The 16943-nt window shown below is 33.7% G+C and overlaps 1 protein-coding gene across 1 annotated transcript; it reads left to right on the top strand.

Annotated features, from left to right (window-relative positions):
- The first annotated feature begins 12105 nt into the window (after positions 1 to 12105).
- Positions 12106 to 16370, top strand: LOC132294133 (probable protein phosphatase 2C 63). The gene is made up of 4 exons (XM_059791879.1): positions 12106 to 12683; positions 12991 to 13364; positions 15312 to 15548; positions 15861 to 16370. The coding sequence occupies exons 1-4, from the start codon at positions 12428 to 12430 to the stop codon at positions 16128 to 16130; spliced, it is 1137 nt and encodes a 378-aa protein (XP_059647862.1). The 5' UTR covers positions 12106 to 12427; the 3' UTR covers positions 16131 to 16370.
- The last annotated feature ends 573 nt before the right edge of the window (positions 16371 to 16943 follow it).

Genomic DNA, 16943 nt, shown 5'->3' with positions numbered 1-16943 from the left:
ATGTTGGCATTTTTGATCCTTTTTGTGGCGATAGTCAATGCGGTTTCTGTTCAGGGGAGGTGGGCTAGGTTGAAGGCCCATTCTAAGAATTCTAGAATGCGTTAATTTTGGAAAGGTTATCCATCCAGCCCATTAAATAAACAAGCCGGCCCATGTTTAACCAACCTTGTTTCTTTTTGTCAAAGGTGCTATTTGATAGTTTAATTTGTTTAAGTTAATGAGTAAAGCGTTTATCCAATTAAATGTAAAATTGACCATTTAAAACGGTAAGTATTGAATGCTGAATGTTGAAAAATAAAAAACAAGGTACCGGTGTGATGCTCTTATTCAAAAGCTAAGTCATAAAAAGATATCACAATTCTTCTAAATGCTATTATGCTTTGCATGCTCTTACTCTCTCATCTTGCATGCGCTCTGGCTCTCCCACTTTACATACACTTTATCGCTCTTAGTTATACTTATAACTTAAATTAATTTACTAAAATAAGGTAATAATGGGTCATTACCACGTAGAGTGGTAAAAATTCTCTAATATCAAATAGCCGGGAAATTTTATAATATTTCACTATATTTACTTACATGGTACCCACCCAGCCAATCATATTATTTTTCTTTTCCTTATAATAGGATTGTTTCGGATAAGCAGGTCATGGTAGTTAATTGTTATCATCTTAATAATGGGAGACTGGTTTGGGATATTCAATTCAGGCGTTTCTTTCAGAACTGGAAGATCGAGGAGGCCATTTGTTTCTTGGCCGAAGGTGTTGTATCACCAGAGGATTATGGAGGAGGATTCAGATTGTTGGTCAAGGGTTGCAAACTCTCAGGGACGGTTTGAGATGAGGTCTTTCTTCAAGTGTCTCTTGTTTGATCCTGGAGTTCGTTTTCCTTGGAAGTCTGTTTGGCGTTCTAAGGCTCTTCTTAAGGTGGCTTTCTTTGTGAGGACTTCGATTCTGGGAAGGATCTTAACTCAGGATAATTTGAGAAGGAGAAGCCAGGTGGTGGTTAATCATTGTTATATGTGTCTTCGTGATGAGGAATCAGTGGATCACCTTCTCATTCATTGCTCTTTGGCTAGAGAGTGTTAGGATTTGATGCTTGGCTTATTTGGTTTTTCATGGTGTGATGACCCTGTGGGCGGGTGTGCCGTGGGCGGGTGCGAGAGACACTGTCAGGCTACCACACTGGCGAGCTACGGGTGCACAGTCCCACATCGCCTGGGTAGAGGAAAGGTGAAGTACTTATATGTAAGTGTGTCACCTCCAATTGGTATGAGGCCTTTTGGGGTGAAGCCCAAGAGCAAAACCGTGCGGGCTCAGGCCCAAAGCGGACAATATCATACCATGTGGTGGAGTGGGTTGTTACAAATGGTATCAGAGCCTGACCCAGCCGGAAGTGTGGCCAACGAGGACGTTGGGCCCCAAAGGGGGGGTGATTGTGATGACCCTGTGGGCGGGTGTGCCGTGGGCGGGTGCGAGAGACACTGTCAGGCTACCACACTGGCGAGCTACGGGTGCACAGTCCCACATCGCCTGGGTAGAGGAAAGGTGAAGTACTTATATGTAAGTGTGTCACCTCCAATTGGTATGAGGCCTTTTGGGGTGAAGCCCAAGAGCAAAACCGTGCGGACTCAGGCCCAAAGCGGACAATATCATACCATGTGGTGGAGTGGGTTGTTACACATGGGTTATGCCAGAATTCGCTAGACTAATTGAGGCGTGGAGAGGCTGCCTTGTGGGGGCTCATTGTCAGGATGCATAGAGGGCTACGTCGTTTTGTGTGTGGTGGTGTATTTGGTTTGAAAGGAATATGAGATATTTTGAAGGAAAGAAGATGTCGATTTTGGTACTTAAATTCTCGATTCTTTCCACTCTTTTTTGTTGGATTTCAGGGGGGGATCATAGTTCGTTGGAGGAGATTGTTGACTTTTTGGTCTCCTTGAAGGCTTGAGGCCTTTATGGTCTTTTGTATTTTTTTCGGGATCCGCACCCCTTTGGAGTGTTTTTTAATAAATTTTATTTATCAAAAAAAAAGAAAAAGGAATATACAAAATATAATTGGTACATTTTCTTAATAATAGGAGCAAACAAAATATAATTCGCCGAGTACTATTATTTCTGGTGTCTTGGGATACCCAAAACTTAAAAGAAGGGTAATAGAGACTTTAAAAAAGAAAAAAAAATTACCAAACAAACAATTTTTCTCCCAACAAAGGAAGTGCTTATAAATTACTACTGGATATAAAGAATTAATTGACTACATACCTCATAACTTCTAGTACAGTATTTGTTTTCAAATGTGAGGAGAATATCTCACAGTATGAGGCGTCAAGTCCAACTCTAGGCTAAACCTGAGAATTAATTGTAGCTTCTAGATTTAAAACCACTAATGACCTCAGGAGAATATTTCACAATGTGGTGTCAAGTCTAACTCTAGCTGGTCTACACTGAGAATTAATTGTACCTTCAAGATTTTAAATAAATAACCAGATCTTTTCATACTTTTTTTTTTTTTTTTCCTGGCACATTTATCACTTTTTTATTTTTATTTTATTTATTTCTCTCATATCTCTAAATGGACATCAATGGCGCACTACGTACATGATTTCTCTTGACATGTTTAATTAAAAATTAAGAATTAGTGACACATAATTCTTTGAGTAACGCTACAAATGTTAATAGGCTGGTACACTATGTACATGATTTCTCTTGACATGCTTAATTAAAAGAAATTAGTGATACATAATTCTTTGAGTAAACGCTACAAATGTTAGTCGGTACATTGCATACATAATTACAAATGTTAATCGGTATTTGAGATTTATGGTGAAAATGATGCGTTCAGTTTCATATTTACCAAGCTGGAACACGCCATATCTCTATCAAGATTCAACAACAAATATTTGAAACGCAATCCATATGGCTCAAATCAAGTGTTCATTTTGATGACCCAGAAAAGGTTTATCACCACTGTAATTGCGAATTTAAAGGGGTGAGAATGATAAATAGGTGGTTGTAGTGTTGTCGTATCTAAGAGTAATCACATTAGTTTAACTTATAAGAATATAATTTCTTTATTTTTGGGGTGTTAAATTCAACTATTGTCACATTAATTCTTAAAAAAAAAAATGATTGACAAGTTTATTATTATTACCTTTAGTTCTTTTTACAATAACACAAGCATGCTTAATTGTAAAAATTGAATCTTTGGCCTTCCGTTTTGAAAGACAGTAAGTAACACAAAACTATACTCTAATTATTTGCAATGCAATAAAGGTACCAATGAATTAATTGGTTCAAACCAAACAAAGCTTTAACATATAGGATTAATCGTGAGTACCATAATATATGTATGTGTATATGGACAATGCTTAGTTACTCACCGGAGAGTAACTTCACCCTACTCACCTCTTATGTGTTCCGATAATAAAATAACACATCAGCTTCAATAACAAATTCAGCAAAATAATAAAAAAGAAAGAAGAAAGTCGAATCGATCCGTTTTAATTGGGTAACTCTTTTCTCTCTCCTCTTTTATCGATTCCCAACCTCTCTCCACCATTCTTCTTCTTCTTCACCCTTTCTCTTTTATTTCTATTAGCAAAATATATCAATGTTTTTTAAAATCGGAATTAGAGAAAAATTTAGTTTAGAGTTTGAATTAAATTTATTCGGATTTCAATTTCAATTAATGTGTGGATTCAAAAATCCCAAACATAGCTTTAAGATTGATTTTTGTACCTTGTTAAAATAATTAATATTGCATGACCAGGAAAACGAACTAACGGGTGATTAGCTTCTTTGGAAAAGCTACACCAGAGAATATGGAAGCACTTGTGGAAGTTGGGAAAAATTTGCTGGGGAAAAATTCTTCATGGGTGTATCCGGACAATACATGAGAAACTTACACCAATCACAAGAGGCACTCGGACATTGATGAGAGAATAAATTTAATTCAAACTCTAATCTAATTTTGCTCTAATTCACTTTTCAAAATACATTGATATATTTTGCTAATAGAAATAAATGAGAAAGGTTGAAGAAGAAGATGAAGAACGGTGAGAGAGGAGGGCGTGGGTTGAGAATCGATAAAAGAGGAGAGAGAAAAAAAACGGGTCGATTCGATTTTTTTTTTTTTATTTAATTATTTTGTTAAATTTATTATTATAATTTACTGATGAATAGCTAAGCATTGTCCTGTGTATATATATATTCTGTAATAACAAAATCGGAGCAGCAAATAAACCAAGTACCAAAACTATTCCATCTTCTTTTGTCCATTTATGGTCGGTATATATATTTGAAAATTAAAACCAACCACAGAAGCTTAGAACCACGAGCCGTCCGTATTTATATTACTGAAAACAGAAAAAGCTTTGAATTTCACTTTTGCTTTTGGTAATGAACAGCTTTATTTAATTGTTGATCACCAATAAGCCTCCACCTAATCACCCTTGTCCCAGAACATATAGCCCTTCACCACATGATCAATTAGAGAATTTATTCTTCATGGCTCATGGTAATTATAAAAATAAAATAAAATAATTAATTAAACACTCTAGAATTTATTCTTCATATATATATGGGAGGACCTAATAGGCTAATATATCTTGCACCCCAAAGCCACCATCAACTAGCTATCCTTGTATAAACACTACTGTTGCTTTCAGTACTGTTTGTTGCCATGGCTGGAACTGGTGTCATCAAAACAAAGACATTGCTTCTTAGGTGATATATAGATATATATTGTTAATAATATATTTGATTATTAATTACGGGCTTAGTTTAATTTAATAATTCTAAGGCACATGCATTAATTTTTTTTCTCAGTACATGCTGCAATGAGGTATCTAAAGCTCATATATAGAGTTTGGAAGAGTGGGGCATTATCAACTTAATTGCATGGAAATTAATCTAAATTTGTGTTGGATAATTGTAGGTCATGCAGGGGAGCTAAGCAGGTTGGACGACGATTCATTAGCAAGGTGTCCTGGATAACTCAAGCCGATAAAACTTCAAGATCAAACAATAATAATGGTGATCAGAAGCTGGACAATTCATCTTTTTGGGTGCCACATCCTCGTACTGGTATCTACTTCCCACGAGGCCATGAAAGGGTGATGGAGGATGTTCCGGACGGTGCAGCCTCTTTTTGTGTGTCACATTGGCAAAGGGACATTGATGGAGTTGACAAACCAGATCATGATGATCCTGTTGAGAAAATTGTTTTGGTTTGTATGGAGTAGAAGTTGCAGTCTTGATTGTCGATGAAGTGAGTATGGCAATGAAAGGCTAGCTCTTTGGAGTGTTATTTGCCATAGTCATGTAATAAATTACTAATACCTAATTAATAAAACCTAGCATGTCATTATGATGTACTCACTGATTCTCTAGCTATGTGTTTGTTATTAATGTGTTTGATTTTGGCAGCAATTTTATCTGTCTACACTCTACTTGAAACTTCTTCTTCTTCTTTTTTTTTTTTATTATTATTATTTTTATTTTATTTTCTTCTCCACCCTAGTTCTAACTTGGAACGAGCATGAAGCAATTAATGATAATTCTTTATTTTTTGAGTTATTCTTCCGGATCGTTCGCTCAAGATTTTGGTTTCTACTTGGACATGATGAAAAAAGTGAGATCAATAAGATAATGATCAAGTGACATTGCTTCTTCGGTCCGAATTAATCGTGGAATCCCTTTAATACGATGCAAAATTAATCTTGTTCTATTCTTGATAAGAGGGGACAGGGCCACACTATGCTAAGTGGGGGCATCCATCCTACTAAAAAAAAAAAGTTATTGGTAAATTACAGTGACTTTCTTTGTTGAATACCTAGAGTTAATAAAGACGTCCTTTTTCATTTCAAAAATAGCATTGTTCTCCCTCATCCGTATAAATTTAACTTTTACCCGAATGTGTTAAATGATATTTATATCAATTGTGCTTTTATTATTATTTATTACTATTATATGGACAAAAAAATATTTTCAAGCTTTCTGAAGACAAAATTGAGTTTTAAGTAAATTTCAAGCATGACATCAACAAACAATTATGACATATTTTATGATAGGGCAGTTTAGTATTACTCAGTCTCTAACTCTAAGGAGAGTTCATTGTTATTTGAAGTCCAAGTTATTTTAGGCATTCAACATGGGAGGTCAATGTAATTTACCTTTTTTTATATTAATCTTAACAATGCCTTCACAAAATAAAGTCCTGAAACCTCCCATTTATTAATCCATCCTCATTGAAGTTTTAGACTTCACACCCAGTACTCTTGCTCTCTCGTTTTCACAGACTACTTTAAAAAATGGGTAAATTAAACTAATTTTTTTAAAAATTTGGACAAATTACGAATGGATCGAGAGCGTTTAACCTTTACTATTTTGACATCCCTTACAAGTCAGAAATTTCTAATTTAATATAAAAAATTGTCAAACCAAAAGACTCTATTATTGTTTTTTCCCTTCTTGTAAAAATGTCCAAACAATTTACTTATGTATAATTTGTCCAAATCTCAAAGAACGTGGACAGTGCAATTTATACTAAAAAAAAATTATAGTACATTGAATCCATCTCTTTTGAAGAATAGAATTGTTGGTAAAGTTCTTTTAATTTTTATAATACTCAGAATTTTCTTTTTATCTTATTATTGTACAAGGGGGACTCAAATAATTTTCTCCCGGTCAAACCAAATTTTTTTTTTTACCCAGTCAAACCAAAATCTATTGACTTCACTTTAATTTGTTTGTGAATATAGAGGCTACCCACGGAAGCTCTATATGCCAAGCATGAGAAGAACAAGAGAATAGTGATTTGGGTCACAATAATAAGGTTTAAAGTACCAGTCAATTTTTCTAAGTCTTACTCGATTGACCGGAACACACGTATTGTGTAACGGCCTCTAAACACAGTTATTATATTATATATATATCTATATATATTTTTATTAGAAACAATAATTTAAGATCGATTACATTCTAACTTATGTGTTGGGTCAATTATAAAAGAATCCTCGCATCAGCCGTGAGATGGGAGTATAGAAAACTATGGGCATTCCTATGTGCCATTTCAATGGTCAACAGCGAATGTGAATAGGAGATTTAGTACTAGTAGTGGTCTTCACATCCACAACAAAGTATTTTCAACCTCTGAAAATGTATGATATCCAATTTTATTTCTTTCTTTATTTATTCTCCATAATATCCAAACTTTCCTTAAAGTATATACCTTTTATTTCAATTAGTTTGTTTTTAATAAGATAAATGAGTATTATGTGCGATTTATTTAGAGAGGACGCATGTGTTCATTTCTGTGAAAAATAAATAGTTAAATGCTCATCAATTTTTGTAAAATAAGTGCCCTTTTAATTCTATAAAATTACTAATAGTGCCATCAAAGAGTTGAATGGAATCGATGGAAGTAGGGAAAGAGTTGTTTTACTGAGATTGATGAATTTTTAACTACTTATTTTTCACACAAATAAATACGCGTTTTCTCTCTAAATTGAGACGGTGTGCTACTACTTCTCTAGCACAGACACGAACATGTAATACGGATATGATATTATACACATAAGTTAATATGTTAATTTTTTTAAAAGGAAGACACGAGTACGGTTTAGATACGATTATATATAAATTAAAATTTTTATTTATATATATTTATTGAGTAATAATATTATAAAATCTAATTCGTTTCAATTTTTTATAATAAGAGTTGAAATACCTTTTATAATATATATATAGTTATTCCACTACTTTGTTGTAATAATGCTTTTATTTTAAATGAACAAATATCATTTAATATTTTGTTTGCGATCATATGTGTAATGTCAATTTTTTTTCAAGGAAAAAATTGAAAACTTTAGAATGTATCAATATTATTTTTAAGATTATCGGTTAGACTTGTGTTAGAAATATTTTGAAGTGTCGACCTAAGTGTGGTCCGCGAAGTGTCCTGAAGTGCCGGAAAAGTGTCCAAAATAATAAAAATTTATTTTTATTTACGGACACGTATGTAAAGTGTCGGACATGTATTTAAAGAGTTTTCAATGAGTGTCGGTGTTGGGCACAGCTCCTTCCAAAAAATATTCGTGCTTCATAAGCTTCCACAATGACACGGTAAGCATTCTTCCATAACAAGTAACTAACACGATAAGCTACTCACTTTTTCTAGGACAAATTAACCGTAACTTTCAAATCAAGAAGAGTAGTCATCCGAGCAAGGTTTAATATAGTTTCAGTTCTAGAATGATTACTTTGAACAAATATCACAAATTCACATCCCTTTTGATGATCTCCAACTCATTTTTCCTGCAACGTACCTTTTTTTCGTAGTGGGATGTGAGTTAGAATCCACTTGAAGCATCTGTAGTTCTCATTTAGTTTTACATTGGTTGAAGTACTTTATTGAAACCATATGTTAAAGGCAATGTTCCAAGCACATGGTCAACTTTAGTTTGACAGCAAAGTTCTATATATATCTTCTTACCTCACCCAAAATAAACAAAGTTCTATCTTCTAATGATTCTTTTCTTGAACACGATGTAATTTGTAAGTTCTCTATATTACTTGTAAGCAAACCCTTCAAGGTTGATGACAATCCGATCATATCCAAACACCGCCCATCGCTTAGATAAGCTCACGCACTTGCGTAATTTAGGAAAATTGTTTCACACTTCGGCTCTAGTCGACTCTAACAACACTTCAAGCCAATGTCAGCCCTAATAGCACACCAACCGACACTTCCATTTATTTACTGAGAGTTTAAGCAAACACAGACTCAATGTATACTCTACTACCTTCGAAATTCAAATACCCAGAGTTTCTATTGGACGCTTTCAGTTTTTAGGCCCTACATGCACTTTTTTTTTTTTAATTATTTTTTTATTTTTTATTTTATTTGGTAGTCACACACATATATCTTCACTGAAGTTTGAACAATGACTTCCCTTTGAGAAGTAAGGGCCTCGTACTGCTAGGTCACAGGCCTGTTGGTCCCTACACAGGGGTGCAACTTGGGTTGGGTAACCTGAACCCAACCCGAGCCCAGCCCAATTTTTTTATAGGTTTGGACAATCATTTTTTCAATTAGGGTTGGATTTGGGTTGAAAATTTTCAACCCGAATTTAATTAGGGTTGGGTTTGGGTTGAAGTGCTAGCAACAAGAGTCAACTCAAACCTGAATTATAATATTATTTTCATATATATTTTTACTTTTAAATACATTACATATAATATTTAAATTACGATTATTTTTTTTTTTCTTTTCAGCTTCTTTTATTAAATCTCACCTTAATGTATGTTAACATTTAGGAGAATTAATTTTCTAAAAATTTGTTTGCAATTTATTACTAAAATTCTACAAAAAGTCTTTAAACTTTTTATTGTTTAAGAGTAATTTAATCTAAAACTAATTCAAGATCATATTAAAATTTTTGTGTAAAGATTAAGCATATGAGTAATCCGAATTAACCCGAAATTTTTACCAGTAATCTAAGCCTGAATTTAAAAGTAAAAGGATGGGCTTGGGTTTAACATTTCTTAAATGGGTTGGACTTAAGTTATATCTCAAACCCACCCAACCCGCTCGAGTTACAGTCCTATCCCTACATGCACTTTTATATGACCAAAAGGTTCAAATTTTTTTTTGGCTTCTCTCCATATTTGAAGAAGATTGTACCTTGTTCATGATTAGGGACGGCAAAATGGCCCTTCCCGCCCCATTCCGCCCGTTTGGAATGGTTATAGGGTAGTTATATGATTTTGAAACGAGAATAGGGGTTATGGGGCGAGGATGGAGAAATGTCACTCCACTCCACCCCGCCTTGTCCCGGCTAGTTTATAGTGATAAATTATAATTTTGTACTTTATGAGGTATATATTAAACAAATCATAATTTATTATATTTTAATCACTAAATATTCTTTTGTATTATTTTTATTTGAGAACTTATATGAATTATTTTAATTTTTTATAATAATATTAAGTCTAAAATTCCAATTGAGAAATTGAATTTTACTTTTATTCGCATAAGAGAAAAATAATTATTACCATGATTAAAAATTTATTTTATTATTTACTTTTGTTAAATTCGTAATACAATTACGATAATATTCTACAAAACTCATTCCCGCCGTATCTGTCTCATTTAATAAAAATTTTTGGTACAAGTATGAGATAGATATGTTAAATGGGAATGGAAATAAGAATAAGAATAAGAATAAGAATAAGAATGGGAATGGAATGGCATTCCCGTCATCTCCATTGATAATACAATAAATTATCTAGTACATTTTGAATTGCTACATATGAGAGGTGAGTAAGAGAGAAAATGTGTGGGATGGTGGACACCACATATCCCGTCTCTCACAATCGCCGCGTAACATCATTGATTTGAATTATTCCAGCAAATATACACAGACTTCAAATGAAAAAAATTTGTCATTCTTTTCAGCCTCATATAAATTTATCAATATATTGGAAAATTGAAAAAGCGTAATACTGTGGGTGCCGTAAGCTTATCAATAGGAAGTTTCAAAAGGAGAATATTGTGTGGGTGCCAGAAATACCTTATTTTCAAGAAATGAATTGTGTCCAGTAGGACAGAAAAAAATAAAAGAGAAGAGATACGACAAGTTTTTACACTATTTGACAGTTAGAAAGAAAGGAATGATGGGAGGAATGAGAAGGCATCCTTTAGAGTTGTTCATTTTGTTTCCATTCAAAATTGGGTGAAAGAAAAAATAGAAAATATAATTTTTGTTAAATAAAGTAAGAATAATATTATTAACTATATATTTAAGAATTTAATGATACCACGTGACAATATTATTATTTTTTTTTTCTTTCATTCAACTAAACAAAAGAGGGGAGCCTCCTCCAATCATTTTATTCTCTCCCTTTTATTCATTTTCTCATTTGTCCGGCCAAATTCATGAACCATAATGACATGATTTAGACAATTGTTGGTATGTTAAATGACTCAGAGTTTTATAATCCCAGACTGTCCTTTCTTAATTATTATTATTGAATTATTCAAGCCCCATTCTAAGACACACACATACCTCCCAACACTTTAAAGCTACAATCATATCCACGAGTTTTATAATTCATGAACCTAGATTCCATCCGTTCGATCACTTGCCAAGAAAAAAAAAATTCATATACTATAGATATTTAAATTGAACTATTCAATTTTTATCAGTTGAAAAAATTTAAAATTTGCATATTTTCTATTTAGTTGAACCTTTCACTGTTTAGTTGGATTCTTGGAAAGATCAGCAATTTTTCTTTGAAAAAAAAAAAACATATACAATAATAGTGCTCTCAAATCTCAATTCCATAATGTATATACTATCAACTGTGTCAACTCAGTGATATTTTTTCAAATTTCAAACTGCAAAGTTGAGAGTTGGGAATTTAATAATCACAAAAACAATACGAACTTGTGAGTTTCTTGAGAGGAAAAAGAAAATAAAAAAAAATCATAATAATAAAAAAGAGGGAAAAAATAAAAAAGGTCTCTCTTTTGAGTTTCTTGTGTGATTGAATTCCCGTAAGTTCATAATTTAACCCTTTAGGTGTTGAAGGGCTAGTGCCAATAGTTGAAAGAGTAATAATATTTGCACCGAATAATTAGACAGAATTTTTAAACTTATTAAATTTGATTGGTCAAATGCATGTCAAATATGATAAAGTGAGACCCTCTCTGACCTTATCTCATGCATCAATCAGATTTAATAGGTAAATTCTGCCAAACTTTTGAGTGTAAATATCACTACTCGAAAAGATTTTTATTTTGAAAGAAATAAATAAATACTCTATGGATTTTAATCAAAATAAATGTTACTGATCGGAATTGAACTTTTTAAGAAGATAAAATTTTATTAAATCTATTCGTAAGGGGTGGATAGGAATGTAACGGTTAATTTTTTTTTTTTTTTCAAAAAAAATTGAATATAAAAATATTAAATTGTTAATTTTAAAAAAATAATATTTTTTATCACTAATAAATAAATAAATAATGGTGGGTACGGCATAGGTTAAGTGGAATGATGGTGGCAATGGCACAGTGGCATTTGTTGAGAAACAGGAAATTTACTGAAAAAATTAGGTCTAAGTTTGAATATTTTTGAAGCCTCAATTCTCACGCGGGGTGTGATGTGGTGTGGTGTCAGTCGTCATCTTCTTCCAACGCGTCTTCCCCGCGACTTTCTCTGTGACCTTTCCCCTGTTTACCCACTATCACAGCCCCTCTCTCTCTCCATCTATATTTCTCTGTCTCACTATCTACCCCTTCAAGTTCCAAAAAAATACCTAGTATTTACACACATCATATGCGACCAACATCCATTCTCACAGAGTTCAATATACAGATAAATATATATATATAGATAGAGAATCTAGAGAGAGAATAAAAGATGTTACGATCATGTTGCAGGCCGATTGAGAGATGTTTCGGGCGAAGGAGTGGTGACGGACTGCTATGGCACACGGACTTGAAGCCTCACGCCTCCGGCCAGTTCTCGATCGCCGTCGTTCAGGCCAATTCCACTCTGGAAGATCAAAGCCAAGTCTTGGCGTTACCGTCCGCTACCTACGTCGGCGTCTACGACGGTCACGGTGGTCCCGAAACTTCTCGCTTCGTCAATAGACATCTCTTCCCTCACCTCCATAGTAATCTCTCTCTCCAAACCCTAACTCCTCTCTCTCTCTAGAAAGTATTTGCTTGGTATTTGATTTTAAAATTGTCAATTTTACTTCAGTTTTATTTACTTGTATGCTGTGTCTTGCTTTAATTTGCTTCATTTTTCTTCAGTACTAGTTTTGTGATCCATTCAATTTTTGTCTTTCGAATGTTTGTTGCAACTTTCAATTATAAAGTTTGATCTTTTTGTTAATTTCTGGATTGATTGTAGAATCGGTGTTGAATAACAGAGTATTAAGAGGTCTAAATTTCATGTTCATTATAATTTTGTTGTAGAATTCGTTACCGAGCAAGGGGGATTATCAGAAGATGTAATAAAGAAAGCATTTCATGCGACGGAGGAGGAATTTATGCATTTGGTGAAGCGATCGTTGCCACTTCGGCCACAAATTGCTTCAGTTGGATCGTGTTGTCTAGTTGGTACAATATCGAATGATGTACTGCATGTGGCGAATCTCGGAGACTCGAGGGCGGTTCTTGGACGGAGAATTTCAGAGGACCCGAAGAGTAAGGTGGTGGCAGAACGGTTGTCGAACGATCACAATGTGTCGTGCGAGGAGGTGAGGAGGGAGGTTGAGGCACTTCATCCAGATGATTTTCCTATTGTTGTCTACTGCCGCGGAGTTTGGAGAATTAAGGGCATCATTCAGGTATCAAAGCTTTCATTTTTCTCTACGTGGTTCGCTTGTTCCGTTAGTAGTTGATGGCCATGAATGCACTGAATTATGGTTAATTTAAGTTTTTGTTTGGTACTAGCTTATGTATCAACATGAAAGATAGGTATTAGCATCAACATGATGAATTACTTATAATGGAGGGAGTATATTTAATTTAAGTCTCATATCAGTGTTTACAACCATAGTTTCATGTTGGATTGTGAGACTAAATATCTCATAACATGTATGCTTCAAGTGTCTTCCTTAATGGCTGATGACTTGCACTAGTATTAGCAATATTGAGTTTTGAGCAGAGATCAAGCCTCCAATCTTGCTAAGGCTATTGTTTGGGATGTTTTATCATATCTCAACATAAGTCTTGTAGATCTTGTAGCTGCTGTCAGTCCCTAATGATGTGTTTCTTTTATTTTCCTTTTAGTGGCATTTGTTGGAAGTGGGCTTTCTCCATTTCTGTTTTTGTATAAGGAGATATGCCTCCTCCTTGCAATGTAATTTTTCTTTCGTTTTATAATATACCCCCGGTCAGGAAAAAATATATATATATTTATTGAGTTTTGAGCTCATTTTACATCACTATTAATTACTTGACTCGTTATGTTATAAACAAAATTAATAGATAACAATTGGTTGACATAGTAAGAAAAGATAAAATGACATTTTGTTTGAGTAAGGTTGTGTCATGGGATAGAGTGGAATGGCATGACATGAGTCATGTAACCGACATAAATAGCTGGGAATAGGCTGAGTTGAGTTAGGTTAAGTTGAATATTATCAATTATGCAAGGATATTTATGGAAATTGGGAGACATTAATAAATTAACTCATTATGCAAGGAATTAACTCATTGGGAGGCTTTGGATGGTGAATGAGACTGATTGTAGTCACACTCTAAAGTTCATATTTCTAATCCCTTATGCCATTTGTTCCAAGCTTGCGCATCCAAGTCTTCGTTGCATCTTTCTTTAACTTGAAAACAACTTATGACTAAATCAACAAATTGTCCAAGTCTTCGTTGCATCTTTCATCTCAAGCCGTCTTACTTATTAATGCACATACTTGTGAAAATTTCTGCTTCCATATAAAGTCAATTGTGAAACACTGCACTACATCAGAAATTGTGAAGGAATTGGGACAAATAAATAGCATCACTTTGCAAGAATATAAATAAAAAGATAAAAAAAAAATAGTAAATAGCAGAACTTTGCAAGAACCAAATTAGTTGGTAGTTTTACTCCCTCAAAAAAATGTCACGCTCAAACTACAATTTTTTTTTAAAAAAAAAAAAAAAAATTGTACTCTTAATGAGGAAGGTGGAAAATATTGTTTTTCATATGCCAATTTAATTGGTTTGTAACTTTGTATTGACAAACATTCAAGTTATTGTATACTTATCTTGTTATCTCTATCTGCTTCCTTTTGCTTATTGTTTACTTATCTTGTTATCCTCTCTAATGTCCTGATCAGCGTCTAGACATTATTTGTTGCGGTATCTCGTTTTGTCCATTCCTTTAATCTATATCTCCTCTTTTGCTTTATTAAAATAAATTTATATTTCTTCATTCAGGTCACATGATATGCTTCTTGGTCCAATTTCTCATGCAGCTGGAGTCAAAATTAGTCTTCAATGCATGAGATGAACATGAAGATCTCATAAAGCATATTATCTGGCCCTAGTGACCATATTTGTTCCTCTTCCTTTACATCTAGAGAACATGATGGCTACAAATTCAGTGTGCAGCTTTTGTAATTAGTTAGATCTAATGTGTCCTTCGGTTTTACGTTGACAGGATGCCTAATATTTTGATATGGTGTGAAGTAAATGTATTCTTTTGCTAGATGTCACTTACCTCACTGCCTTTCCGTGGTAACCTTAAGAGCATGTAACAAAAAGTGCTAATTCAAGTACCATATTCTTATCAGGTGTCAAGATCTATTGGAGATGCCTACCTGAAGAAACCCGAGTTGAACAGAGACCCGATATTCCAGCAATTTGGAAACCCCGTTCCTATGAAACGAGCTTTAATGTCAGCAGAACCGTCAATCCTTAAACGAAAGCTTAGGCCACAAGACTTATTTTTGATATTTGCTTCAGATGGTCTCTGGGAACATTTGAGCGACGAAGAAGCTGTAGAGATTGTATTTAAGAACCCAAGAGCTGTGAGTACCCTTGTCAATCTTTGTATCAACATTACTGTTCTGTTATTGTTTGCAGTTGCAATACTCCTGAACCAATGTCTGATTTTAAGGCTACATTTTCAGTCAGTCACTTGATCTGATTTGACATTTGTATCAAGATTAAAAATACAATTTATCTTTATAATAAGCAAAAGAAAGAAAAATTATACCTAATTGAATATATATATATTTTTCATGGGTCAATTGAATTTCTTTAGAACCTGTTTAAAGCTTGTTGATTAGAGTATGGCAATAAGCATGACATGTTGGTATTGGTTGGTGAAATTTTTGCAGGGAATAGCTAAGAGGTTGATCGGAGCTGCTCTAAATGAGGCAGCCAAGAAGAGGGAGATGAGATACAGTGACATAAAGAAAATTGAAAAGGGTATTAGGCGTCATTTTCATGATGATATCACTGTGATTGTGTTATATCTTGATCACCACCACGGCTCCGCTAATGGTAGATTCAAGCATAATACTATTAGCTGCACTACTGCACCGGTTGACATCTTCTCCTCAAATTCAGGTGGTGCTGTGGAGGATCTACATCACATCGTTCAATGAATTATATATATATATAAAACTTAACTGTGGCACACTGACAGATTTACAGAGTAGAGGTTATATATATGTGATAGAAGTAGATATATATATATTTATTTTGCTGAATAGAGTGGATTTTTTTAGAAAGATACAGGAAATATCAAGATGATTACTGAAGATGGTGATTAGTGGATGAGTAGGGGTTTGCAGCTAAATTTCTAACTGCACATTACTTGGTTATTGGTTATTGATTTTGACTAATTATGAAATTTTTTCGTTCAATAACAAAGTATGCCTTTATTTTGAAAATGGACTAGTTTTTAAAATTTTGGTCCAGATTTTGCGTTTATTGATTTCTAATTGTGCATGCGTGAGAATGTTAGTAATGCTCCATTGAGGTTGCACGGCATTGAAAAATTAATGCTTCATCTGGTAGAGTGTGGAGCTTAGTTTGGGTAATTAAGAGGAGAAGAAATATTAGTTATGAGGTAAAAAAAAAAAAAGAAAAATTCATTTTTGGCAAAAAAAAAAAAAAAAAAAAAAAGTAAAGAGAAAAGAAAGAGTTTTTATTTTGTGGTTGTAGAAAAAAATTTTGGAACTTTATTATTGAAAAAACAGAAATTGCTATGGAATAGAGCAAAAACATATAGTCAATATTATATAATGATCGTTATTGACGAAGAGGCTGGCGGCACTAAAAAACAAATGGCGGGTGGAAATGTGGAACACATCTAGCAGCTCAACCACCAAAAAGACGAAAAAATGGAAAAGAGAAAATAAGGCAACGTCAACAATAAAATTACCGGAGGATCATATTCATACCGAGATTGGTCA

This window comes from Cornus florida, unplaced genomic scaffold, assembly GCF_030987335.1.
Source record: "Cornus florida cultivar Cherokee Brave unplaced genomic scaffold, ASM3098733v1 CherokeeBrave_3.0.0_Hap2_Chr02, whole genome shotgun sequence".
In the NCBI taxonomy this organism is placed as follows: Eukaryota; Viridiplantae; Streptophyta; class Magnoliopsida; order Cornales; family Cornaceae; genus Cornus; species Cornus florida.
The sequence above is the reverse complement of the archived record's forward strand: the minus strand, read 5'-3'. Positions and strand labels throughout refer to the sequence as shown.

Bases quoted from the DNA above. Each gene is read 5' to 3' on its own strand.
- LOC132294133 (XM_059791879.1), top strand. From the start codon at position 12,428: ATGTTACGATCATGTTGCAGGCCGATTGAGAGATGTTTCGGGCGAAGG. The intron at 13,365-15,311 runs GTATCAAAGCTT...TATTCTTATCAG, and splicing joins GAATTAAGGGCATCATTCAG to GTGTCAAGATCTATTGGAGA. The intron at 15,549-15,860 runs GTGAGTACCCTT...AAATTTTTGCAG, and splicing joins TATTTAAGAACCCAAGAGCT to GGAATAGCTAAGAGGTTGAT.